The sequence below is a fragment of the Scyliorhinus canicula genome, chromosome 9, assembly GCF_902713615.1.
Source record: "Scyliorhinus canicula chromosome 9, sScyCan1.1, whole genome shotgun sequence".
Classification (NCBI taxonomy): domain Eukaryota; kingdom Metazoa; phylum Chordata; class Chondrichthyes; order Carcharhiniformes; family Scyliorhinidae; genus Scyliorhinus; species Scyliorhinus canicula.
Window position 1 is genome coordinate 46,821,576 of NC_052154.1, and position 25,841 is coordinate 46,847,416.

At 44.7% G+C, this 25,841-nt stretch overlaps 1 protein-coding gene across 1 annotated transcript in view; it reads right to left on the bottom strand.

The window, feature by feature from the left end:
- Positions 1 to 25,841, bottom strand: part of itfg1 (integrin alpha FG-GAP repeat containing 1) — a 357,461-nt gene that overhangs the window by 305,367 nt on the left and 26,253 nt on the right. Inside the window, exons 2-4 of the mRNA XM_038806657.1 lie at positions 12,885 to 12,963; positions 12,426 to 12,562; positions 8,901 to 8,958 (exon numbers count right to left, since the gene is read on the bottom strand). Of these exons, the coding sequence (XP_038662585.1) occupies positions 8,901 to 8,958; positions 12,426 to 12,562; positions 12,885 to 12,963 (274 nt within the window). The remainder of the gene's footprint in view (positions 1 to 8,900; positions 8,959 to 12,425; positions 12,563 to 12,884; positions 12,964 to 25,841) is intronic.

A 25,841-nucleotide genomic window follows, 5' to 3' on the forward strand; every position in this document is an offset into this window, starting at 1 on the left:
GATGACTGCACAAAGTACAACACCATTTGCGTCTGCTCAGATAATGAAGCTGTCCATATCCAAATGCAGCAAGACCTGGGCAATATCCAGGCTTGGGCTGACAAGGGGCAAGTTACATTAATGCCAGGCAATGATCAACTGCTACAAGAGAGGATCTAACCACCATCCCTTGACATTCAATGGCATTACCATGGCTGTATCCCCACAAGCAACATCCTGGGGTTACCATTGATCAGAAACTGTACTGGACTGGCCACATTAATACTGTCACTACTAAGGTACTTCAAAGGCTAGGAATCCTATTGCGAGTGACACACCTCTTGACTTTCCCCCCCCCCCTCCGGCCTGTCCACCATCTACATCAGTGTTCTTCAAACTCTGGGACGCGACCAGTGGGTGGGTCGCAGGCGGGTGTGGGGAGGGTCGCGGAGCCGTCCTTCGCGGCGCTCCCGATCGCGCGAATCAGCCGCGGCAGCCGGCTTTTATTCAAAATGGCTGCGAACATATTTTTTTTAAAAACCACCCGCATTGCGCATGCGCGCCCGATCATCGGTGCACATGCATACCAATGATCGGGCGCGCATGCGCAATGCGGCCGATTTTTAAAAATATGTTCACGGCCATTTTGAAGGCCGCTTGCAGCCGCCGTTATTAATAATTTTTATTCAAATTTTTAGCATAATATCAACAACAAAAAGACAGTACCCCCCCCCCCCCCCACCCCCAACAACAGCGGAAGAGATAAACTATGACATTGGCACAGAACAACTATGCCCGTCCCTTTAATACAAAACAACAAAACCCCTCCCTCCCTCCCTCTCTTCCCCCCCCCCCCCCGCCTGTTTCTATCATTCTGCCAGGAAGTCCAGGAATGTCTGCCACCTCCTGAAAAATCCCTGCACTGATCCCCTTAGGGAAAATTTCACCTTCTCTAGCTTGAGAAACCCTGCCATGTCGTTGACACAGGCCTCCACGCTTGGGGGCCTCGCGTCCTTCCACTGAAGAATCCTCTGCCGGGCTACCAGGGACGCAAAGGCAAAACACCGGCATCTTTCGCCTCCTGCACTCCTGGCTCCTCCGCAACCCCAAATACTGCGAGCCCCCGGCCCGGATTGACCCTGGATCCTACCACCCTCGACACCGTCCCTGCCACGCCCTTCCAAAATTCCCCCAATGCTGGACATGCCCAGAACATATGGGCATGATTTGCTGGGCTCCCAGAGCACCTAATACACCATACTCACTCCCAAAGAACCGGCTCATCCTTGTCCCGGTCATGTGAGCCCTGTGCAGCACCTTAAACTGGATGAGGCCAAGCCTCGCACAAGAGGAGGAGTTCACCCTCCCCAGGGTGTCCGCCCACATCCCCTCCTCAATCTCCTAGAAGATTTTTTTTACCTAATCTATCTAATCTTCCTGCCTAAAGGGAGGCAGAGGGCAGGTCACACCCCCTGAACGTCAACATCACGTGCTTTGGGCGCGATTGCGATCTCTCCATTTTGTTAGCAGCAAACAAACAAGACAGTAAAATTTAAAATGGATCATTTTGTTATAAGAAGAGAGGACCAGAGACACAAACAGGCCAGGATCTCACAACTAAACCTGCTGAAGAGAGTGGCTCAGGAGAATCCACAGCAGGGCAAAGCAGTGTTAGTGTGAGCTGTTCAGGAGGGTCCACACCAGGACAAAGCAGGGCTGGTGTGAGCTCAAGGGCCTCTGGTGAACAGCCCATCAAGAAGAAACTGAAATCAGGCACAAAGCAGTATAAAGACGATTTCTTAAGGTATGGATTTATTAATTGTGCCAATGCAAATCAGGATGCAAGGCCCATGTGCGTTATATGCAGGGAAGTGCTGGCAAATGAAAGTTTAAAACCCTTAAAACTTCAATGGCATTTGAAGAGTAAGCACGGCGAGTTCCAGGACAAACCTCTTGATTTTTTCCAAAGGATGCAACGAGAACTTAAATAGTCGGATGGGAGCTGGGTCCTTCCAGGGGCCCCTGGAGCTGGAGGGGGCCCACAGAATACTGGCCAGGAGGCCCAAGCCGAATGAGCCGAATGAATGCGGAGGTGGCTAAGCGGAGGGCCGGGTACAACCGGACGAAGGCGGTGCTCCATAGAAAGAGTGTGAAGTTTGGCATGTTACAGCCGGCGCGTCTGTGCGTCACCTACAAGGACCGGCACTTTTACTTTGAGTCCCCGGAGGAGGCGTGGGCCTTTGTGCAGGCCGAGAAGTTGGACTCTAACTGAGGGTCGGGGGTTTGTAAATAACTGTGTTAACTTTTGGTGGAGGGTTCTATGTTTCATGCTGTTTTATGCTGGTTGTGCGTTGTTTCTAGGGCGGGTGGGGCGCTGTCTTTTTTGCGTGGGTTCGGTGGATGGGCTCGAGTTGGGGGGTAGGCTTGAAGTGTGGGGAGCTGGTGGTGGGAGCCGACAAGGGGGGCTACCCTCGAGGAGGCGGGGTCGGGCAGGGGGTAAGCGCGGGCTTTTCTTTTGTTTCCCACGCTGAGGGTGGATGGGGGCGGGGTCGGAGCTGAGAAGCGCGGGCTTTTTTCTCCACACGAGAGCTGGAGGGGAAGAGGAGGGTCTGCCGATGGGTATGGGGGAGGAGAAGTAGCCCCACGTTGGGAGGGGTCGGAGGTGTCGCGGGAGCCGCCGGGGTCAGCAGAGGTTAGCTGGCTCACGGGAGTGCTATGGAGGGAGTAACGCGGCTGGGAGGGGTCCTAGCCTAGCGGGGGGGCGGGGGGGGGGTACCGGGCTGCTGATGAAATGGCCAGGAAGGAGCTGGAGTATGCAGGGGGGGCCGGGGTGGGGGTTTGCCGCCGTGTGGAACGGGCCGAGCGGGGGGCGCTGGCCTGGGGCGGGCAGGGGATCGGCTATGTCGGCACGGGAGGGAGGCAGGGAGCCCTCTGATCCGGCTGATAACTTGGAATGTGAGGGGGCTAAATGGGCCGGTCAAACGGGTCCGTGTGTGTGCGCACCTGAAGGGGCTGAAGGCGGACATGGCTATGCTCCAGGAGACGCACCTGAAGGTGGCGGACCAGGTTAGACCGAGGAAGGGCTGGGTAGGCCAAGTGTTTCATTCGGGGCTGGATGCAAAAATTGGGGGATGGCGATCCTGGTGGGAAAAAGGGTGTTGTTTGAGGCGTCAAAGGTGGTGGCTGACAGTGGCGGGAGGTATGTGATGGTGAGCGGCAAGTTGCAAGGGGAGCGGGTGTTGCTGGTGAATGTCTATGCCCCAAACTGGGACGATGCGGGTTTTATGCGGCGCATGTTGGGCCGCATTTCGGATCTGGAGACGGAGGGCCTGATATTGGGGGGGGGGGCAGGGGGACTTTAATACAGTGCTGGATCCCCCATTGGATCGATCCATGTCCAGGACAGGCAGGAGACCTGCGGCAGCTAAGGTGTTGAGGGGGTTTATGGACCAGATGGGAGGGGTGGATCCTTGGAGGTTCGCGAGGCCGAGGGCCAGGGAGTATTCATTTTTCTTCCACGTGCATAAAGCCTATTCGCGGATCGATTTTTTTGTTCTGAGCAGGGAGCTGATTTCGAGGGTGGAGGATGCCGAGTATTCGGCCATAGTCATTTTGGATCATGCCCCGCACTTGGTGGACCTTGAGCTGGGGGAGGAGAGGGACCAACGCCCACTCTGGCACCTGGAGGTTGGGCTGCTGGCGGATGAGGAGGTGGGCGGGCGGGTTCGGGGGTGTATCAAAAGGTACTTAGAGGCCAATGATAATGGGGAGGTCCAAGTGTGGGACGGTTTGGGAGGCATTGAAGGCGGTGATTAGAGGGGAGTTGATTTCCATCCGAGCCCATAGAGAGAGGGGAGAGCAAAGAGAGAGAGAGAGGTTGGTGGGGGAGATGGTGAGGGTGGACAGGAGATACACGGAGGCTCCGGAGGAGAGATTGCTGAGGGAGCGGCATAACCTTCAGGCCAAGTTCAACTTACTGACCACTAGACAGGCGGAAGCTCAGTGGAGGAAGTCACAGGGAGCGATGTACGAATATGGGGAGAAGGCGAGTAGGATGCTGGCACATCAGCTCCGTAAGCGGGACACGGCCAGGGAGATTGGTGGAGTGAAGGATAGGGGAGGAAATGTGGTGCGAAGGGGGGTGGACATTAATGGGGTCTTCAGGGACTTTTATGGGGAATTGTACCGGTCCGAACCCCCGGTGGAGGGGGGAGAATGGGGCGCTTTTTGGACAGGCTGAGATTTCCGAAGGTGGAGGAGGGGCAGGTGGAGGGGCTGGGGGCGCCAATTGAGCTGAAGGAGCTGGTTACTGGGATAAGCAGCATGCAGTCGGGGAAGGCGCCGGGGCCGGATGGGTTCCCGGTCGAATTTTATAAAATGTACGCAGACCTGGGCCCCCTGTTGGTTAGGACCTTTAACGAGGCAAGGGAGGGGTGGGGGGGGGGGGGGGGGGGGCTTTGCCCCCCGACTATGTCATGGGCGCTGATTTCCTTGATCCTTAAACGGGACAAGGACCCCCTGCAGTGTGGATCATATAGGCCGATCTCGCTGTTAAATGTGGATGCCAAGCTGTTGGCGAAGATCTTGGCCACAAGGATAGAGGACTGTGTGCCGGGGGTCATTCATGAGGACCAGACGGGGTTTGTGCAGGGAAGGCAGCTGAACACCAATATACATAGGTTCCGAATGTTATAATGATGCCGACGGTAGAAGGGGAGGCGGGCTTAGTGGTAGTATTAGATGCGGAGAAGGCCTTTGATAGGGTTGAGTAGGGGTACTTGTGGGAGGTGCTGGAAAGGTTTGGGTTCGGGGAGGGGTTTGTCAGTTGGGTGAGGCTGTTATATGAGGCCCCGATGGCGAGCGTAGCCACAAATAGGAGGAGATCAGAGTACTTTCGGTTGTACAGGTGGACAAGACAGGGATGTCCCCTGTCCCCCTTGCTTTTTGCGTTGGCAATTGAGCACCTGGCCATGGAGTTGAGGAATTGGAGGGGTCTGGTGCGGGGTGGGGTGGAGCACCGAGTGTCACTTTACGCAGATGACTTGTTGCTATATGTGGCGGACCCAGTGGGGGGAATGCCGGAGGTGATGAAGGGAAATTCTTAGGGAATTTGGGGGCTTTTCAGGGTACAAGCTCAACCTGGGTAAGAGTGAGCTGTTCGTCGTGCACCCGGGGGATCAGGAGGAGGGGATTGGTAGGCTCCCACTGAAAAGGGCAGGGAGGAGCTTTAGGTACCTGGGAGTCCAGGTGGCTAGGAGCTGGGGGCCCTACACAAACTTAACCTCACTAGGCTGGTGGAGCAAATGGAGGAGGAGTTTAAAAGATGGGACATGTTGCCGCTGTCGCTGGCGGGCAGGATGCAGTCAGTCAAGATGACGGTGCTCCCGAGGTTTTTGTTCCTGTTCCAGTGCCTCCCCATCCTTATCCCAAAGGCCTTTTTTAGGAGGGTCAACAGGAGTATTACAGGATTTGTAGTTATACCTAGGTGTAATTATCAAGACCTACAGAGAGAGAGCGATACAGAGAGAGAGCGATACAGAGAGAGAGCGATACAGAGAGAGAGCGATACAGAGAGCGATACAGAGAGAGAGCGACACAGAGAGAGAGCGACACAGAGAGAGCGCGACACAGAGAGAGCGCGACACAGAGAGAGCGCGACACAGAGAGAGCGCGACACAGAGAGAGCGCGACACAGAGAGAGAGCGACACAGAGAGAGAGCGACACAGAGAGAGAGCGACACAGAGAGAGAGCGACACAGAGAGAGAGCGACACAGAGAGAGAGCGACACAGAGAGAGAGCGACACAGAGAGAGAGCGACACAGAGAGAGAGCGACACAGAGAGAGAGCGACACAGAGAGAGAGCGACACAGAGAGAGAGCGACACAGAGAGAGAGCGACACAGAGAGAGAGCGACACAGAGAGAGAGCGACACAGAGAGAGAGCGACACAGAGAGAGAGCGACACAGAGAGAGAGCGACACAGAGAGAGAGCGACACAGAGAGAGAGCGACACAGAGAGAGAGCGACACAGAGAGAGAGCGACACAGAGAGAGAGCGACACAGAGAGAGCGCGACACAGAGAGAGAGCGACACAGAGAGAGAGCGACACAGAGAGAGAGCGACACAGAGAGAGAGCGACACAGAGAGAGAGCGACACAGAGAGAGAGCGACACAGAGAGAGAGCGACACAGAGAGAGAGCGACACAGAGAGAGAGAGACAGAGAGAGAGAGAGACAGAGAGAGAGAGAGAGAGAGAGAGAGAGAGAGAGAGAGAGCAATCACCTTGAGCCCTGCAGGGTGGAGAATGCAGAGACCAAGTGTAAATGGCGGAAGCAGAGCGCCAAATCCAGATCTTCCCACCCACCTCATCAAGCACCGCCTGCCAAACCTGTTGCAGAGTTTGCGGATCCAGGATTGGACTACTCAGCCACCCCAGAGCGCATCTCCAAGTGGAAGCAAGTTATCCTTGACACTGAAGGACTGCCCAAGAGTGTGTACAGAGAGCGGTGGTAGTTAGGATTAATTATAGTACTGTACATAATAAAAGGTTACTTGCACTAAGTTACAAATCTGGTGACTGCAATTTATTGGGCTCAGACAAGGACCTTGGGTATTTTAAAGAAAATCTAACTTCATCGGTGTTGCGACTCCGGGTCAAATGGGACTAGAATTGACCACGCACCAGCCAGGGTGTGATATTTGTGGCATATTTTTTAATGTGCTGTCACAGGTCAAGTACAGCAGCTCAGTCCTTTATTTGGAGTCAGTTGCAAATTACTAACTGACTCTGGGGTTTCAAACTCAGGATTTTTCACCCACTTCTTCTATTTCAAAATCTGAAGCTTCTCCTCTGGAAAGTAGCGACAAAAACTGTTCATCAGCGCAGCCAAATTCAACTGAATAAGGCTCGTCAGTCTATTGCCAGTTTCCTGACTATAACAATTTTCTTCGACGTGCTGTAGCAGTGTGGGGAACATGTAGTAGTTTTGGTTTTGTACTCATACTTGCCAAACTTTCAATGACTTTTGGAAAACATTTCTTTCTTCACAGTGCTGAAAGCAATCATCACCTTTCCTTTGTAATTTGAGGTTCAGTTCATTTAGAATTGAAAAGATGTCTGCAAGCTAAGACAGACTTCGCATCTAACTTTCATCACCAAACAAATCAGCCAGATGGGGCAACTTCTCAAGCATAGCATGGATTTCATACCTCAGTTCCTAAACTCTGCCAAGCACCTGACCCCTTGACAGCCAGCGTCACTCGTGTGGAACAATTGTGTGTGCTCAGCCCTTATCGGAACACAGAGCCTCAAAGCCTGATATTCAGTGTGCTGCATCTATTTATTGCAAATTTAGGGTACTTAATTCTTTTTTCCAATTAAGGGGCAATTTAGCGCAGCCAATTGAACTACCCTGTACATCTTGAGTTTTGGGGGCGAGACCCATGCAGACAAGGGGACAATGTGCACCTCCACATAGACAGTGACCCTGGGCCGGGATTGAGTACGGGTCCTAGGCGCCGTGAGACAGCAGTGCTAACCACCGCCACCGTGCTGCTGAAGTGCGCTGCATTTAATGAAATTCACCACTTTCACAATTCCTTTCAACATCACGTCAAGATCAGATGGAAATCCTTTCGATGCCCCGCCTCGCAGTGAATAACGCAATGATTCCAAACAATGTCCTGACCAGCTGCCTCCTTAATCCTTATTATAACTCTGCTGTTTTTCCCAGTCATGTTTCTTGCCCCATCGCTTGCGATTAGACTGCAATGAACCCAGTCGAGCCCGCACTTTCGAACCACATCACTATTCAACACTTCAAAGATCTGTGTGCAGTTGTGTTGGTTGGTAATGTCAAAAAGCCCAGCAAATCCTCAACAAAACCATACCAAACATATCCACCATTTGGCAAGCCACTGTTATCACTAAGCAAGATGCATATCAGTTTTTCAACGGACTTCTCATCTAGGACTGTTCGAGCCTTGTCTAATGTTGCCGGGAGAATTAATCTCTCTGCTAGTGTTGAGCATTTTCTCTTTAGCTATGGGGTAAGCTACCATGCAAGAGCTTAATTGTGTTTTGTCAGTCAATGTTACATTCCTGCTAAGGGCTTCAGCTGATAATTTTAGTTCTCTCCACATCTTTTTTTAAAAATCAAGAGGTTTGTTCTCGAGCTCTCCATGCAGTCTTCAAAAGCGTTTACAGTTTTAAGGTTTTAAATCCTCATTTGTCAGTACTTCCTTGAATATAACACACATAGGCTTTGAACCCAAGATTTGCATTGGCTCAATTAACAAAGCCGCACTTCAAGAAATCATCTTGATACTGCTTTGTTCCCGATTTAAGTTTCTTCTTTGTCGGCTGTTCATCAGGGCCCTAGAGCTCTGTAAACGAACAAAGCTAACACTAGCACTGCTCTGTCCTGTCATGGATTCTCCTGAGTAGCTCTCAACAACAGACTCCGATGTGAGATCCTGGCCAGTCAATACACTGCCTATTTGTGTCTCTACCCATCTCTTTCTTGTAACAATCCATGCTCAGAGTTCTCTTACCTTGCTTGAAAGTGAAAGAAGCTCGCCTCCCAAGTGATTTAAAAAAACCCCAAAAACACGCACTTACAGGGCGCTTGGCACCGTGTATGTGCAGTGTGCGCTGACCTGCTCGTTGTTACATCTTATGGTTGGAAGACTGCAGGACTGATTATAAAGCGGTTCTCATTTCAAATGCTGTTGCCGACTGATAGGCGTATCAAGAAGAAATTCTTCTTTTGGGAACACGGCAATCCTTCCAATATCCTCCCACATCCACACGCGGCTCACGACCCGCACTTTGAAAAACGCAGAACTAGCAGAGATCAAATGATGCTATTTATTATATAGACTCACATATTCAAATACAGGTTAAGACTGAAAATACTTACTCCAGAACCAATGGTTCATCCAAAAAGCTGTGCTTTAAAATGGTAAAAAGATTTGGATCTAGGAAAGAAAAACAAATAATTTACATGTAACTAGCAATTGGAAAATTCTTGCACAATACTAAATATAGAGTTTTAACATGATGCACTAGAAATGAACAATTATACAAGTTTTCAATGGTATAAAATCAGAAAGTTAAAAATAATTATCATGGTCCACCACCAGAAGAATAGGTACAGTGACATTCTATGGATCCCTGGCATCATTGGTATTATATTTCTAAAATCTTGATAAGTAGCGCCTTTCAAGATCTCAGAGCATTTCATTGCTTTCCAACCAATAAAGTTTTTTTTCCATAAAAATAAAGTTAAAAAAGGGTACACAGTTGCTCACAACAAGGTCCCAGGAACTGCAACGAGATAATAACAATCTTTAATGTCACAAGTAGGCTTACATTAACACTGCAATGAAGTTACTGTGAAAAACCCCGAGTCACCACATTCTGGTGTCCGTTAGAGTACACAGAGAGAGAATTCGGAATACCCAAATTACCTAACAGCACGTCTTTCTGGACGTGTGGGAGGAAACCGGAGCACCCGGAGTAAACCCACACAGACGCAGCGAGAATGTGCAGACTCCACACAGACAGTGATCCAAGTTGGGAATCAAACCTGCGATCCTGGAGCTGTGAAGCAACAGTGCTAACCACTGTGCTACCATGCTCCATGTAATGTTTTATCAATGCTGGCTGAAAAAAGTAATTCCTTCAGAAGGTTACAGCTTCAAGATCCACTCCAGAGACTTGAGCACAAAATCGAGAAGGACACTTTGTGCAGTGCAGAGTGAATTGCGTACAATTGCAGCTTCCTTCTTTTGCCCAAGATATTAAACCAAGGCCAAATCAATGCTTTCAGGTAGATGCAAAATATTCCATGGGCCTATTTTGAAGAACAGCAAGGGAATCACCCGAGTGCCGTAACCAATATTTTTCATGCCTTTTAGAAAAAATTAGAACAATATCTTCACTTCAAAGCTAAACGTTATTGGCGGTAAAGCAATTATACGTCCTGTGATCTTGAAAGATGCTATTGGAAGAAAGTTCTTTATATTTCTAAATTCTTAAAAAATAATAAGATTTATTAACGCGTTGCCTTCCCATCAAACCACATCACCCATCAAAATTAATTATTGAACAGTGGCATTGTTTGAGATAGATCTGTTGGAATTATATTTGCTCTGATGCAGATTTGGGTCATGATAGTTTATTTGTAAAGGTTACGATAGTATTGCCTGAATTTCCTCAAGTTCAGCGTCAGTTTCCCACTTCATGCCCAGCCATGTACGTTAATTTTTTCCGCCAGCCTATGTTGCCTAACCTTCCAACTCAAGGCGAGGTGAGATCCAGACAGTGCAGCTTTGGGGGACCTTGCAAGTTAAGGCATATTATTTTGAAAGAACCAGCCTGCTTTGCATTCAAAGTTGTTGAATTTATATTAATTTGAATAATTGAAATTTCTGGCACTCAATTCTCATATCGGTGTGCAATTTCCAAAGCTTTGTTTGAAATCTTGGCCTGGATCCTCCATAAAGCTGCAATCATTGTCAAATCGCCTTCCCCTCACCTTGATGCTGCTCTGCATTTAATATTTAATATAATTATTGCAGATGCTGGAATCTGAAACAAAAGAGAAAATGCTGGAAAATCTCAGCAGGTCTGGCAGCATCTGTAGGAAAGAAAAGAGCTAACGTTTCGAGTCCAATGACTCTTTGTCAAAGCTTTGGACGAACAAGTGATTGGGTAAGATGGGCAGAGTGGATGAGTTGGATAGGGTGGATGATTGATTTGGGAATGGGGGCTGTTCATATTAGGTGCAGGGTATTCTGCGGTAAGATCAGTTCAAGCGCTTGGGGGGGGGGGGAATAGTCAGGCGGTGGCGGGAGTGGGGTTGTTTGGGGTCAGTTGTATATGTACCCAGGAGTTCTACTTGGATCTTTTTCTGTCTAACATTTCCTGGGTACATATTACAGAGAAGGAGGTGCTGAAGACTTAAAGTGCATCAAGGTAGATAAATCCCCAGACCCTAATGAAATGTATCCCAGGACGTTGTGGGAGGCTAGGAAATTGTGGGTCCCCTAGCAGAGATATTTGAATTGTTATGGTCCAGGGTTTAGAGAACCCCAAAGTGTATCATGGAGTTCAACTGACCCACAACATTTGATAGATTGTGGTATGGGGAGCACATGGCCCACTCTACAGGTGTGGTACAGCAGAAATGGAAAAGTATTTTTTTTTAAAGCAAAACAATGCTTATTCTATGAACTCGAGTTAACCTTTTTAAAACATACAGTGAACATCTTAGCAGCCATTAATTCAAATACAACCCCCAAAGAATACTACACTAAGTAATCCTTACTTTCCTTTTAACATCCATAAGACTTAAAAAAAACACCTTTTAACAGAAGCACATCAGGATTATATGCACTACTGAGAACAGTTACCATGTTGAAACCAGCAAATGAACATTCTTAAGCTTGCAGATTCATACACGTGATTTCAGCTTCTCCAAAACTAAAATGAAACCAAACCCACCCTGCAGCAAAAAGCCTAAAGCGAAAGTAAAAAGCTGACAGACAGCCCAGTTCCACCTACTCTGACATCACTACAGTAGTAAACACCATTTCTTAAAGGTACTCTCACTACAGATATTTATATACATACCCATTGATAAACACCCATTTCTTAAAGGTACTCTCACATGACTGAATTGTTGATAGCACAGATGAGGTGCTTGAAGATTGAAGGGTAGCAAATGTTGTGCCTTTGTTTAAGAAGGGCTGCAGGGAAAAGTCTGGGAACTACAGACCGGTGAGTCTAACGTCTGTTATGGGTAAGTTTTCAGACGGTATTTCAAGAGACAGGATCTACATGCATTTGGAAAGGCAAGGTCTGATTAGGGATAGTCAGCATGGCTTTTTGAGTGGAAAATCATGTCTCACAAATTTGAGTTTTTTGAAGGGGTAACCAAGAAGGTAGATGAGAGCAGCGCACACAGACTTTAGCAAAGCTTTTGACAAGGTACCCCAGAGTAGGTTGTTGCACAAGGTTAAATCTCATGGGATACAGGGTGAGGTAGCCAATTGGATACAAAATTGGCTTGACGATAGAAGATAAAGGGTGGTTGTAGAGTGTTGTTTTTCAAACTGAAAGCATATGACCAGCGGTGTGCCTCAGGTATCAATGCTGGGTCCACTGTTATTTATCTCAATGATTTGGGTGAGAATTTAGGAGGCATGGTTAGTAAGTTTGCAGATGACACCAAGATTGGTGGCATAGTGGACGGTGAAGAAGGTTATCCACGATTGCAATGGGATCTTGATCAATTGGGCCAGTGGGTCGATGAATGGTAGATGGAGTTTTCCTCTCAGACTTTTCCTCTCAGCAAACAGAAGGAAATATGAAGAGTTCGTATTGGAAGAATAGTATAACTTTAACAACAGAAAAACTAAGTAGATAAGCATAGATTTACCCAATGTTTGATTATTTCCCCAGAAGATAACAATGGTTGTATTGTCATTGAACTTCCTAGATTGAAGACTGAGAAGGACATCCATTTGTGAGTCTCCATCATAGTCCCCTGGTGCCACGTTGGTAATCACTAGCTCACTGAAAGAAATAAAAGGACAGAAAAAATGTTTTTATAATAATCTTTATTATTGTCACAAGTAGGCTTACATTAACACTGCAATTAAGTTACTGTGAAAATCCCCTCATCACCACACTCCAACTCCTGTTCGGGTAGACCGATGGAGAAATCAGGATATCTAATTCACCTAACAAGCACATCTTTCGGGACTTGTGGTAGGAAACCGGAGTACCCGGAGGAAACGCGCGCAGACACGGGGAGAACGTGTAGACTCCGCACAGTCGACTACTGTACTTTAAAAGTATATAAAAGCAAGAGAGGCACTGAAAAATAGCTACTCACTTCCACTGTAACACCACTTTTGGCTTTGGTTTAAAGTAGGGTGTCTTTAAGTCAGCCAACAAGATTATTAGCTGATTTTCTGAAAAAAATTAAAAAGAAAATTTAAGAAAGCCGTACACAGTTAGTACATCCGATGTTTAATACATTATAATGGAATACGATTTTCTTCTTTAAAAAGTTGCTCTCGACCTATAGTATTATACAAACAGAGAGACTATGACAATGACAGTTTTCTATGCCTCTTATACTCAGCATGTAGTACTGATTCATTGTGGTGAATTGCTGGGAGGCCATATGTAAATTGAAACTTGTGAAGCTGTTTGGTCCTGGAAGATTGTCATTTCCTGGGATCAGACGGCACCCGAATGATTCAATTGAAAACCAAAAATATTTTCAGTATCTTGAGAAATTATATGGATGATCCAAAGAATAATGTGCTCCTTTTTGCAGAGGATGCATTTACATGTGAAATATATTCACGAATCACATTATCAAATTATTCCAGACTGTACTGAATAGTAATTGGGAAACAAGTGCAATCTATTAGAAGTAAATACTTGGTATATTTTTCAAAAGATAATTCTTTAACTGTGCAACCATTTCTGTTTCCAGCACAGAATGGGGTCAATGGGATCATTGTGTCTGTACTGGCTTTTTGCGAGAGCAATCCAGAATGATTTCCACTGCCTAGTTCTCTCCTTACATTCCTGCATCTTCCTTTGAATACGATAATCACCTATTTTCCCTCAAAAGATGCAAGGGTCTCAGCATGAACTAGACCCACTGCCAAATCATTCCACGCTTCGACAGCTAACAAGAAATGCAGGAAATATCAAAACAGATATTAAGTACTTCTGCAACTATATATGAAGGAAGAAAATAGGTGAAGAAAGAGGACAACACTGGGAAATTAATAATGGGCATTAGGATTGGTAAACGACAAAACGCAGAGATTTGGAACAAATATTTTGTCCCTACCTTGACAGTAAAAAAAACCTTCCTAATTATAGTAAACAAATGGGGTGGAGGGGGAAGGGAGCATGGGGAGAATTTAAAAGAATCACCACAGGAAAAATATTAGACAAGCTAATGGGACGAAAGGCAGACAAGTCTCCTAGACATGAAGGCTCGTTTCTAGAGTCTAAAATAAGTGGTTTCAGAAATAGAGAACGCATTGATTGTACTCTTCCAAAATTCCTGAGATTCTGGATATCCCAGAAGACTGGAAAATAGCAAATGTAACAAACCGATTCAAGAAAGGAGGCAGAAAGCAGGAAACTATTGGCCAGTTATCCTGACAAATGCCGTTGGGAAAATGATGAATCAATAGTAACAGTGCAAAATGCTAAAATATATGAAGTCACTTTTGTATATTAAATTGTATTCGCACATATCCATCCATTCCCGAAATCTATTGATGATTTCCTGAAATCTTTTATAATCCTTCTCAGTGGCTGCCAATCGCTTTCTTTTGTGTCTTTAAAAAGTGAAGTTTGCGTACCCTATACCCAAGAGCAAATCATATAATTTATATATACTGATATAATTGTGAGGTTTAAAATATCATTACAATTTGGAACTGTCGTTTTAAATGTAGAGTAGATGAAAGGTGGCACATGGCCTGTGCTGGAGTTGACAGGACAACAAGCCTAGGTGGCTTAATTGCCAGTGATCAAAAGGATTCAGACTGTTTTACTGGGAGGAAGTGTTGTGTGTCACGACCAGCGTGCTAAAGGGGATAGACTGGGTATCCATGAAGCACTGTAGATCATCAACAGCATCAGAATTGTACTCAACCACCATCTGTAACCTCATGGCCCAGCATATCTACCACTCTAACATTACCATCAAGCCAGGGGACTCCTGGTTCAATGAAGAGTGCAAGACGGCCTGCCAGGAGCAACACCGGCATACCTAAAATGAGGAGTCAACCTTGTGAAGCTACAACACAGGATTGTATGCATGCCAAACAACACAAGCAGCAAGTAATGGACAGAGTGAAGTGCTTCTACAATCAACATATCAGATCTGAATTCTGCAGCGCTGCTACATCAAGTCATGAATAATTAAACAACTCAATGAAGGTAGTTTCAAAAATATCCCCATCCTCAATGATGGATTTAAATGCAAAAGATTAGGCTGAAGCATTTGCAACAATCTTTAGTTAGAAGTGTTGAATGGACAATCCATCTACCTTCTCCAGCGTCACAGATATCAGTCTTCAGCCAATTCAATTCACCCCAGAGGATATGAAGCAACAGCTGAAGGCACTGGATACCGCAAAGATATGGGTCCTGACAATATTCCAGCAATTAATCGAAGACTTGTGCTCCAGAACCTGTCGTACCCCCTAGCCAAGCTGTTTCAGTACAACTACAACACTGGCATCTACCTGGCAATGTGGAAAATTGATCAGGTATGTACTGTACACAAGAAACAAGACAAAACCAACCCAGCCAATTACTGCTACATCAGTAAAGTGATGGAAGGGGTCATCAACAGCACTATCAAGTGGCATTTGCTTTGCAATAACCTGCTCACTGACATTTAGTTTGGGTTCCGCCACGACCACTCAGCTCCTGATCTCAATGTAGCCTTGATTCAAACATGGACAAGAATAGATGAACGCCAGAGGTGAGGTGAGAGGACTGCCCTTGACATCAAGGCAGCATTTCACCGAGTATGGCATCAAGGAGGCCGAGCAATTCTGAAGCCAAAGAGAATCAGCGGAGAAACCTGCCACTGGTTGGAGTCATACCTAGCATAAAGAAAGATGGTTGTGGAGGTTGCAGAAATGAGGATGTTCACTGATGTTTAGTACCATTTGCGACTCCTCAGATACTGAAGCAGTGCATGTCCAAATGCAGTCCAAAGCCTTTCCACCACCTACAAGGCACAAGTCAGGAGTGTGATGGAATTGTTCCCTCTTGCCTGGATGAGTGCAGCTCCAACAACACTCAAGAAGCTTGAAACGATACAGGATCAAGCAACCTACTTGATAAGCACTCCTCCCGCAAACATTCACTCCCTCCATTACCAACGAACAGTAGTGGCAGAATGTATCATCTGCAAGATGCATTTAAGCAACTCACCAAGGTTCCATTGGCAGTCCTTCCAAATCCACAACCACTTCCATCCAGAACAAGGCAACAGACACATGGGGACACGGCCACCTAGAGGTTCCCCTCCGAGTCACTTACCATCCTGACTTGGAAATGTTTTGCCACTCATTCACCTGGGCTGGATCAAAATCCTAGAACTTCCTTCCTAACAGCACTGTGGGTGTACCTACACCAAGGGACTGCACGGTTCAAAAAACAACTCACCATAACTCTTAATTTTAAATAATACCCAAAATCTTAGGTGCCTAATAACTACAGTCACCAGGTTTGTAACTTTAAACAAATCAAGGTATGAATTATACTGTAAATGGCAGAACCCTTAGAAACATTAACATACAGACGGACCTGTGTGCAGGTTCATGGGTCCATAAAAGTAGCAACACAGGTGCCAAGGTGATTAAGAAGGCATATGGCATGCTTGCCTTCATCAGCCAGGGCATTCAGTACAGAAGTTGGGAAATCATGTTGCAGCTATATAAAACCTTGGTTAGGCAGCATTTGGAGTGTTGTGTGCAGTTCTGGTCACTTATCAGAAGGACTTGGAAGCTTTGGAGAGAGTGCAAAGAAAATTCACCAGGATGTTGCCTGGTTTCGAGGGTGTTGGCTATGAAGAGGCAAAGCAAATTCACCAGGATGTTGCCTGGTTTAGAGGGTGTTGGCTATGAAGAGGCAAAGAAAATTCGCCAGGATGTTGCCTGGTTTCGAGGGTGTTGGCTATGAAGAGGCAAAGAAAATTCACCAGGATGTTGCCTGGTTTCAAGGGTGTTGGCTATGAAGAGGCAAAGCAAATTCACCAGGATGTTGCCTGGTTTTGAGGGTGTTGGCTATGAAGAGGCAAAGCAAATTCACCAGGATGTTGCCTGGTTTCAAGGGTGTTGGCTATGAAGAGAGGTTGAATAAAGTAGGATTGTTTTTACTGGAAAGACAGAGGCTGAGGGGAGACCTGATAGAGGTTTACAAAATTATGAGAGGCATAGACAGAGTGGATAATCAGAGGCTTCTTCCAATGTTGGAAGTGTCAATTACATGGGGGCACAGGTTCAAGGTGAGGGGGGGAAAGTTTAAGGGAGATGTGAGGGGTACATTTTTCATGTAGAGAGTGGTGGTTGCCTGGAATTCACTGCCAGAGGATGTGGTGGAAGTAAGCACATTAACAACATTTAAGAGGCATCTGGATGGATACATGAACAGGGAGAGAATTGAGTGATACAAACAGAGTAAGGGCAGAAGATTTTATTTTAGTTAGGGCATCATGATCGGCACAGGCTTGGAGGGTCGAATGGCCTTTACTGTGCTGTACTTTTCTTTGTTTTTCTAGGAAATAAGGGAATCAGCAGGAAGGGCCCATACATGTGGTTCGCCAGAGAATAATGTGCCAGTAAGTGGAGATGGCGGCAAACCAATTCCATCTTGTGGTTGATTCAAGATTGAGGCTGCAGGCCTTGGAGATTCAACCAAAAGTAGAGCTTTATTGGGAAGATGTTAAGACTACAAGCCGTGATGTTAGACTGCCCGTTTGCCCGTGCAAATGGCCGAAGATGTCATCTCCACAATTGTTCTCCTAAAGTGCCCTGTTCAGCTACAAGGCTGGTTGTGAGGAAACACTAAAAACACTTTGAAGACACAACTCGTCTAATGTATGTACCATTGGTGTTAATCTAAGCATAAAAGATCACGATGGTTTGGAGGGTGAAGGTAACTCCATTTTTGAATCCAAAAATAATGTTTTCCTGAGAGATACGATGTTTACTCAAAATATGATGTCAGCAAAAGGCATAAATTTCTCTCCAGAGAATTCACTGAATAAAAGAGTACTGATGCAGGGCATTAATGGAAGTTTTTTCTTGTGCAGAGTGAATTTCAACTATGCTTTAGTCAAAGCCTGTACTTCCAATTGTTAAGAACCCCACTGATATTACATGCAAGTGTCACAAAGCACTGAAGGATAACTTGAATCACTTGTTTTTAGTGTATATTTGTTTGTTTGGAATGTGAGAAACAGTGCACAACCCAGTGAGAAACCGCCCAGTCGTTGTATAATTAATAAAGAATATTTATTCAAGTAAAAGAAAATTTAAAAACACACGACAAAAAGACTAATGAATCTCCAGTATATTAATAGCTAAACACGTTGCTTTATCTGAAGTTACTTCTTGTTCCCAAAATATACCCACATTCCCTGAACTCACTGAGACACTCCCTTTCCCAAGCAGCACCCAATTTTAGAAAGCCTGCATATGTCAAATCCAGCTAATAATTACTATATGATACCACTTAAGTGACCAATCCAGAGGAAACTTTTCTTCCTGGTTTAGCGAGAGCGCAAAACTGCGTCTTTTAGAGGAGAATATCTGCAATCTGTCGTGGCTTTTAAAAGTTAGATGGAACAGGTCTCCGTGGCTCGGATTATAGATGGAACTGGCCAGTCTGACTGTTGGATGGATAACTAGCCCACTTCCAAAATGAGGGTGCGAGCAGTGATACTATTCAGTCTCTGATAGCCCACCCTGTGGATTCAACTGTTAGCACCCCTCAAATTCCTTTCCTTAAGAAGTTTCCACGTGTATAGCCTCACTGATCTCTGGTAAACAATGTTTCTGGTTTGGTCATAGAAATCCCTGCAATGCAGGAGGCCATTCCTCCCAACGGGTCTGTGAAAGGGGTCCCCCCCCCTTCCCCCGCAATCCCCAAAACCCGTAACCTAAACTGCACATCCCTGGATACTAAGGAGTCATTTAGCATGGCCAATCCACCTAATCGGCATATCTTTGGACTGTGGGGGGGGGACTGGAGCACCCAGAGTAAACGCACACAGACATGCGGGGAATGTGCAAACTCCACAATGACAAGGTGGAAATGAACCTGGGTCCCTGGTGCTGTGAACCGCTGTACCACCATGTTCTCACCTCAATCTCTCTAGATGCAGGTGGGTCTTGTTACTCGTCTGCTATTTTGTTTTCATCTCAAGTTCACTGATAACCCAGTTATTTTCCCAAATTCCCAACACTATTGATAATGTTGATTTCATGCAGGGATTTAAACAAGGTACTGCCATCTCCTGGGATGGGAAGCAGACTGGAAATGACAATATCCTTGTCTTTTGGATAAGGTATTAAAGTGAATGTCTATCTGCCTACTCAGGGATCATAAAAGTTTCATGGTGCTATTCAATGGAGAACAGTGGAGCTCTTCTGGTGCCTACCAAGGTTTTCTCTTCAACTGACACCACTAAAACAATTTATCTCATTGCTGTTCCTAGAACCTTGCTATGAGAGTTTGGCTCAAGTTAGAATCAGAGCATGATGGGAAATGGAATGAGAGTTTAGTCAAGTTAAAAATCAGAGCTTGATGGGAAATGGAATGTCAAGTTGTACAGCAGTGTGAACGTGCCTTGTTAAATTAATTGTTCCTGTGAGAAGGCGTTATCACAACCTTGACTGTCTGTGAGAATCTGTGGTGGGAACAAAAAGCAGCCGGGGGAAGATTTACTCCGTAGGACTTTTTGATAAAGAATTACTATGCTATGAAACTAACTGTATTACTAATCATGGGAAGAAAATAATGACTTAAAGGAGGGGCATAATGAGCTAATTGCATCACTAATGATTGAAAGCTTTATGGGTTTTGTAAGAATATATAGTCAACTGTAACTGAGAGAAGTTTGCTTTTTAACTTGCTGTAACTCAGTTACACTTGTACTAAAGCCCCGCGGTAAATAAACGGCTCTTTGAACTTAACTGGTGTTCGACTGCTGATTACCTCTGGACTGCAAAATTTAGTATTATCGTTTGGTGGAGGATGCGGGCATCTCTGGTGTGTCGACAGAAGCAGACGGTGTAAGCGGCAGATCGTCTCCTGACGCTTGGGGATAATAGGGCCCCCAAAAGTGAGTATTTTTTCACTTTGGTTTTTCCCCTTCGCTTTCCCGGTCGCGAGCCTGTCCTACTGCCTGCTGCTGGAGACGTCCCCACGAGATTCAGGTCAGTCCGGCGAACCCCAGAAATTCAAAGAACTTGGGTTAGAGTCCCTGAGGATAGAATTCCTCAAACGAGCTGCGTTAGAGTCACCAAGATTGAAATTCCTTAAAAGAGTTGGGTTGGATTCCCTGAGGATAGAATTCCTCAAAAGAGATGGGTTAGAGTCACTAAGATTTAGTTAAAGGAGGTAAAGAGATATCGATGCCAACATGGTCCTTGTTATTACCTAAAACCTTCGCGATAAAAGGTTCCCGTTAACTTTGTAAGGCGGGTGACATAGAATCTTTACGGTGTCACCTTTGAGCTGTTGATTGGTTTGTCCGGATCGCGATTACTCCGTGATTTAAATTATAATCTCCTGCAGATGCGGATAACCCTGCTTAACAACACAAACAGGGCAAAAAGCGTGTGGACCCTGACATAAAACATCACACACGTAATCTCCTTAATCAATTGGAAATCAGGGCAGGATAACCCTGTGATAAATTCAAAATTGGATTAGTGATCTAGGATCGCTATTAAAATTGTAATCAGAAGGACCATCTGCCATCAGATAAGGGAGTGTGGCCCCTACAGTTATAGTCACAGGAACAGTCAGGGACTAGTGCATTAAGGGAAGGAGTGTGGCCCCTACAGTTATAGCCACAGGCACAGTCAGGGACTAGTGCATTAAGGGAGGGAGTGTGGCCCCTACAGTTATAGCCACAGGCACAGTCAGGGACTAGTGCATTAAGGGAGGGTGTGTAGCCCCTACAGTTATAGCTACAGAAGAGGCTTCGGCATCATCATGATCCTTGCCTTTGTCTAAAAGTGCCCCCGCAATAAGAGGCTTTAGAAGGGTGCGCGATCAACCCTAAGGTAACAACATAACAAGGACGTCATAACCTTGTAGTTAGATAAGCTTGCAGGCATGGATGAGCCTGCCTAAATCGGCCAACAGGGTAGGATAACCCTGTTTAAATTCATAATTGAATATGTGGTCCAGGACCATTTAGCCAAATGAAGGATAATCGCAAGGATCATTAACTGCCAATAGTGTTAGAGATGGGTAATACGTTAGATACAACCTCTGATAGAGGAAGCGCGCTTCAAACCTTGTGTGAACAATATCCGGAATATTCCAAGCAACTGAGACAATTGTCAGGAGAATTGCATAAAAATTTAGAAGAAGAAAAATGGCCACTGGGGGAAAACTAATGCATTAAAATTGGGTATAAAATTGACAGAGAAAGAAATAGTTAAAACAGCCAAGGTCTTAACAAAAAAGGAATGCGCATATGGGAAAAGAACCAAGTCATTAGGCTATCCGCCTTGAATCTTGAATCCACTCGAGCCGGTGGACAAGGCGAGTAGTCAAACCTTTGACCGCCAAAAATTAGAGTCACTCGGCAAGGCGGACAGACGGTGAGGTACCAGACTGGTATAAAGGCCAAATGAGTAAAAGAGTCAGTTAAAACATTTTTTTATTTTGGTTCTTAAAGAGCAAAATACTCTGGTAAAAAAACAATGATCAAAGATGGGTGTGATTTTTGTGGAACGGAGAAAAATGGTGAGATACACAGAAGTAAAGACAAGACAAATAAAGTTAGAAGCACAAATGACATAAATTAAACCTTCACACCATTTGGAAGACAGGAATTGAGGTCTGACTCCTTTAAGCATAGCAATAAAGCGGGTAAAGATAGCGGCAGTACAGATTGTGCAAACTGGCAAAAGGCATCACAAAACTGCCAACAATTACGGCTAATGACTGTCCCGGAATGTCTCAAGGAGAAAAAAAAATCAAATTAAGTGAAGTCCAAAAGATCGGAAAGGGGCTTAAACACTCAATTAGTGTTTGTTCAGGAATATCTGAGGGTGACTAATCCCCCTCTCGGTTAGAAACTTAACAATGGATACATGTCAATAATAACTTCAGATCGTTTCAAGTCGTCCAGATAAATTCGGCAGTAATTCAATTCATTTGAAATAAAAGAAAAATAAACATCCAGTAATGTCTCTTTCCAAAAACCGGTTAAATAACGAACATTGAAAATTGAAAGAAAGGATGGATAATGTTTGAGGTCACGTAGCGGATGGAGATGGCATCATGCCAAGTTCTCTACCACTTTCGATTCTGTACAAAAATTTATCCATTTCAGCAAGCAGGTCACCTGCACAAAGAAATATACGTCTCTAAGAATAGCTAATGCCTCTAAAATTAATCAGTGGAAATTGACTTAAATGGAATAACACAGATAAAGTTTTTAAAAGGAGAATGAAAAATTTTGTTCAGTATTTTAATTGAGCTATTGTGAAAATTCTGTCTCGTTACTCTGATATTTGTGACCTGTGAGAATGTGTATGCTTGGTCTGTGAATGTTAATATCTCTCTGCTACGATTTATCTTCTGAGAAAGTAACCTTGGGTTTATAATCTGGAATTTTAGAATATGCTCCAGAAGGATTTTTACTTAACTGTAGAAGCCAGGTGTTTCTAAGACACCTCATATAGGAAAAAAATAGCTGTTTAAGCGTAAAAATTAATTTCCCAGTTTTAAAATTAAAGAAAACACCGTTTGAAATTAGAGTGAATTTTATCCCATGATTATACAAGCTGAAACATTTTAGACTATGATTACCTTGTTTTTGATGGATGGACATCGAGTCAAACATGTGTTCGAGTCTGGCCCAGGCCAGTTGGGATTGTGCTGGGGTGTGATCAGATCGCTTGGGACAGATATGAGATAGCATACCATGGACTATTTTAGAGAGAGAGAGTTAGAGAAAGAGAGAGAAAGAGAGACAGAGGAAAAGACTGAATGAGAGAGTGCCAGAGACAGAGAGAGGGACTGATAGAGACAGCGAAAGTTGAGAGAGCGAGTCAGGGAGAGGCAGAGACGGAGAGGTAGGCAGATAAAGAGAAAGAGCGACAAGAGTTCCAAAGACAGACAGAGTTACGTAGAGAGGGAGAAAATTAGACAAGAGAGAGAGGGAAAGAATTCATATTTCATTTTCAGACTTTGACTTTAAAAGTTATGCTTCAAGCTGTGTTTACGCATTGCCTTTAAAGATTATAGTTTGAGTACAGTTAATATTTGAAAGCTTCAAATTGTCTCGCATTGCCTTTAAAGATTATAGTTTGAGTACAGTTAACATTTTTTTCTTTTCAAAGGCTATCATTGGCATTTCCAGGGTAATTTTGATACACAAGGAATTTTAATCATGGTGCAAAATCACGTATGTAAGAATAAGAAAATATTAGTTTTATGGTGTTCAGTGGAGGTTAGGATAGTTGAAATACGTATGACAAATATGATCAAGCCGGTGTTTCATTAGTTCAGGGTTAAAACTTCCCTGACACAAATAATCATCAGTAGGGTAAAACTAACCTGTCTCACAACGCAGATGGTTTAACTATGAGATTGCAGAATTAAGTATAAAGAACAGATGGGTAAATTAAATATGTCCATGATCATGTTTGTCTGGGAAAGAACCACGATACAGCGCAAAATTGGTTTAGTCAGAGATTCAATAACATATTGTGTTTGATATTTCAAAATTAGCTTGGAAATTAAAACTTCAGAAAAGTAACTCTGATTAAAGCAACTCCATAGAGAGCACATATCGTTCTGAGACTTGATAACGGGAATTTGGCAGCAATCCAACTTTTACTCCCAGTCCATTGGAGTGAAAAATATAAAAAAACCGTTTAGAGATGCGAATGGCATCATTCCAATTAATCCACCCACTATACACCGCTTTTTGTCTCTGCAAGAAAATTAACCCTTTCAACAAGCTTTTGTGTATAATCCAGAAGATGTCTTGACACTCCTATGCTGGGTTTGCCTGTGAGCTCTTGCCTTTTTAATTCTGATAAAGTAATGAAAAGTCCACACAGCTGAAGATGCATTTTAATTGGAACTTACAAATCTTAAGCTTTTAATTTTCAGATTAATTAAGCCACTCTGTCCCATGCAGAATGGATCTTTGGTATTAGAACATAGGACGTATAGTGCAGATAATTACAAGTAACTATAGGTGCCACGATATTTGCAGAAGCTTCAGGAATTTGAGACAGTTGAGTTATTATAAAATGGATATGAAAGGTTTGGCATATATATATATATATATATATGGGCAACTAACCCCTGCATAACACAAGTGTTCGGCCCATACAGGAACAGTTTCATACGGACAACATTTAACACCTGGTGACAACCAGGACACTTTTCCTTTCAATTTTTAGGTTAAACATTCAGGAAAGGCTGGCATGACAGCAGCACCTGTGGAGACTTGTGATGACTCTTGAGATCTCGGAACCACTACAAGCACTTCAAGGCGCTTGAACATCATTGACTTATTGACTTCACGTACACAGGATACATGTTGCTCTATGAACTCTGGTGCTTTAGATAATTTTATTGATGAGATATGCATCCCAGCAGTCAGGGACTGGACCAAGGACATAGCTTATTTTAATGCTCGACTACAGCTACATTCGGGGAAAGACATCGGATGCGTATACAACTTGTGTCTGATTCTCGCGCGTTTCGGTATTGTTCATAATATGAATTAAATATGTACAGTGTTTTAAGTAAGGTTGTTATGAAGCAGGCTGCCAATGACACGGGTGCCACTAGATTTTGAGGGCATGACAACCTACACAGGGTTAGAAGAGGTATAATCAATATGTAGTGACTTGATTTAAGACATAAACTTCTATGGTAAATTCACTAGACATGCAAAGGTTGAATGCGAAGATAGAACAACTTAGATATTAATGACACAAAATAGCTGAACAAGCCACATTCCCTGTAAACTGTCTTATGAGACCCAAGCATGGGTATGTACAGGCAGTATCCGCTAAAACAAGCTATTCTCAGCCTAGGCTCTCATTCAGTCACGGCATTACTAGGCCAGCTCCAAACTCAGCATCTCACCATGGCTCGACAGAACAAGTATGAGATTTATCTCTTGAACAATCCAAAGCTCCAATTCCACCATTGCACCACTATTAATCCTGCAAATCTTCTCACCAATCCACCCCTTGAGCAAGAACACTCTGGACACGATTGCATGTCACTTATAAAGGAAGATTCACCTGTCCGGGAGGACCTGCCCCTCTTAACGACCCAGACCTGACCATGTTCACAGATGGAAGTGCTTCCATCGGTGAAAGGGGGGAGCGGTTATCAGGATATGCGATAGTAAATCAGGACGGGCAAACCTTGGAGGCAGCAGCCTTTGAAACCCCGTTCTCAGCCCAACAAGCCGAGTTATTTGCCCTAATTCGCGCCTGTGTCCTCGGAAGGGATTTAAGGGTGACTATTTATACAGACTCTAGATATGCCTTTGGAGTCACGCATGGCTTTGGCCAAGTATAAGGGAAAAATAGAGAATTTTTGTTAAACATATTGACTTTTTAAAAAAATAAACAAGAAACCAATTTACTTCTCAGATAAATATTTAAATTCTATTCAAGTATATGTACAAAAGGTGACTATTTTCCCAAGAGCATAAAGAAAAAGGCTGCAATATAATAATGCACTGCCCATACATCGGGTAAAACCCCCAACAGATATAGGAAATAGACAGGCAGACCACCAAACCAAAGAAGCTTCCCAATGGAAGGAGATGGTGGTGCCAAAAATTATGAGTCGGACTAAAAGCTCACCAAGCTAGTCTCCCTCGGAAAAGCCAAAGCCAACTATTGCCGACGTCGTTCAGTTGCAGGATGCTCCTAAAAGTATGAAAGAGTTGTTGGAAGAATTGGGGTGTCATTATGATCACGTAACTAAGTTGTGGGTCACTCCGGCAGGACAAACTTGTATGACCGACGCCTTGGCAGCCTGGGTCACCGAATGTGTTCACTTTGCA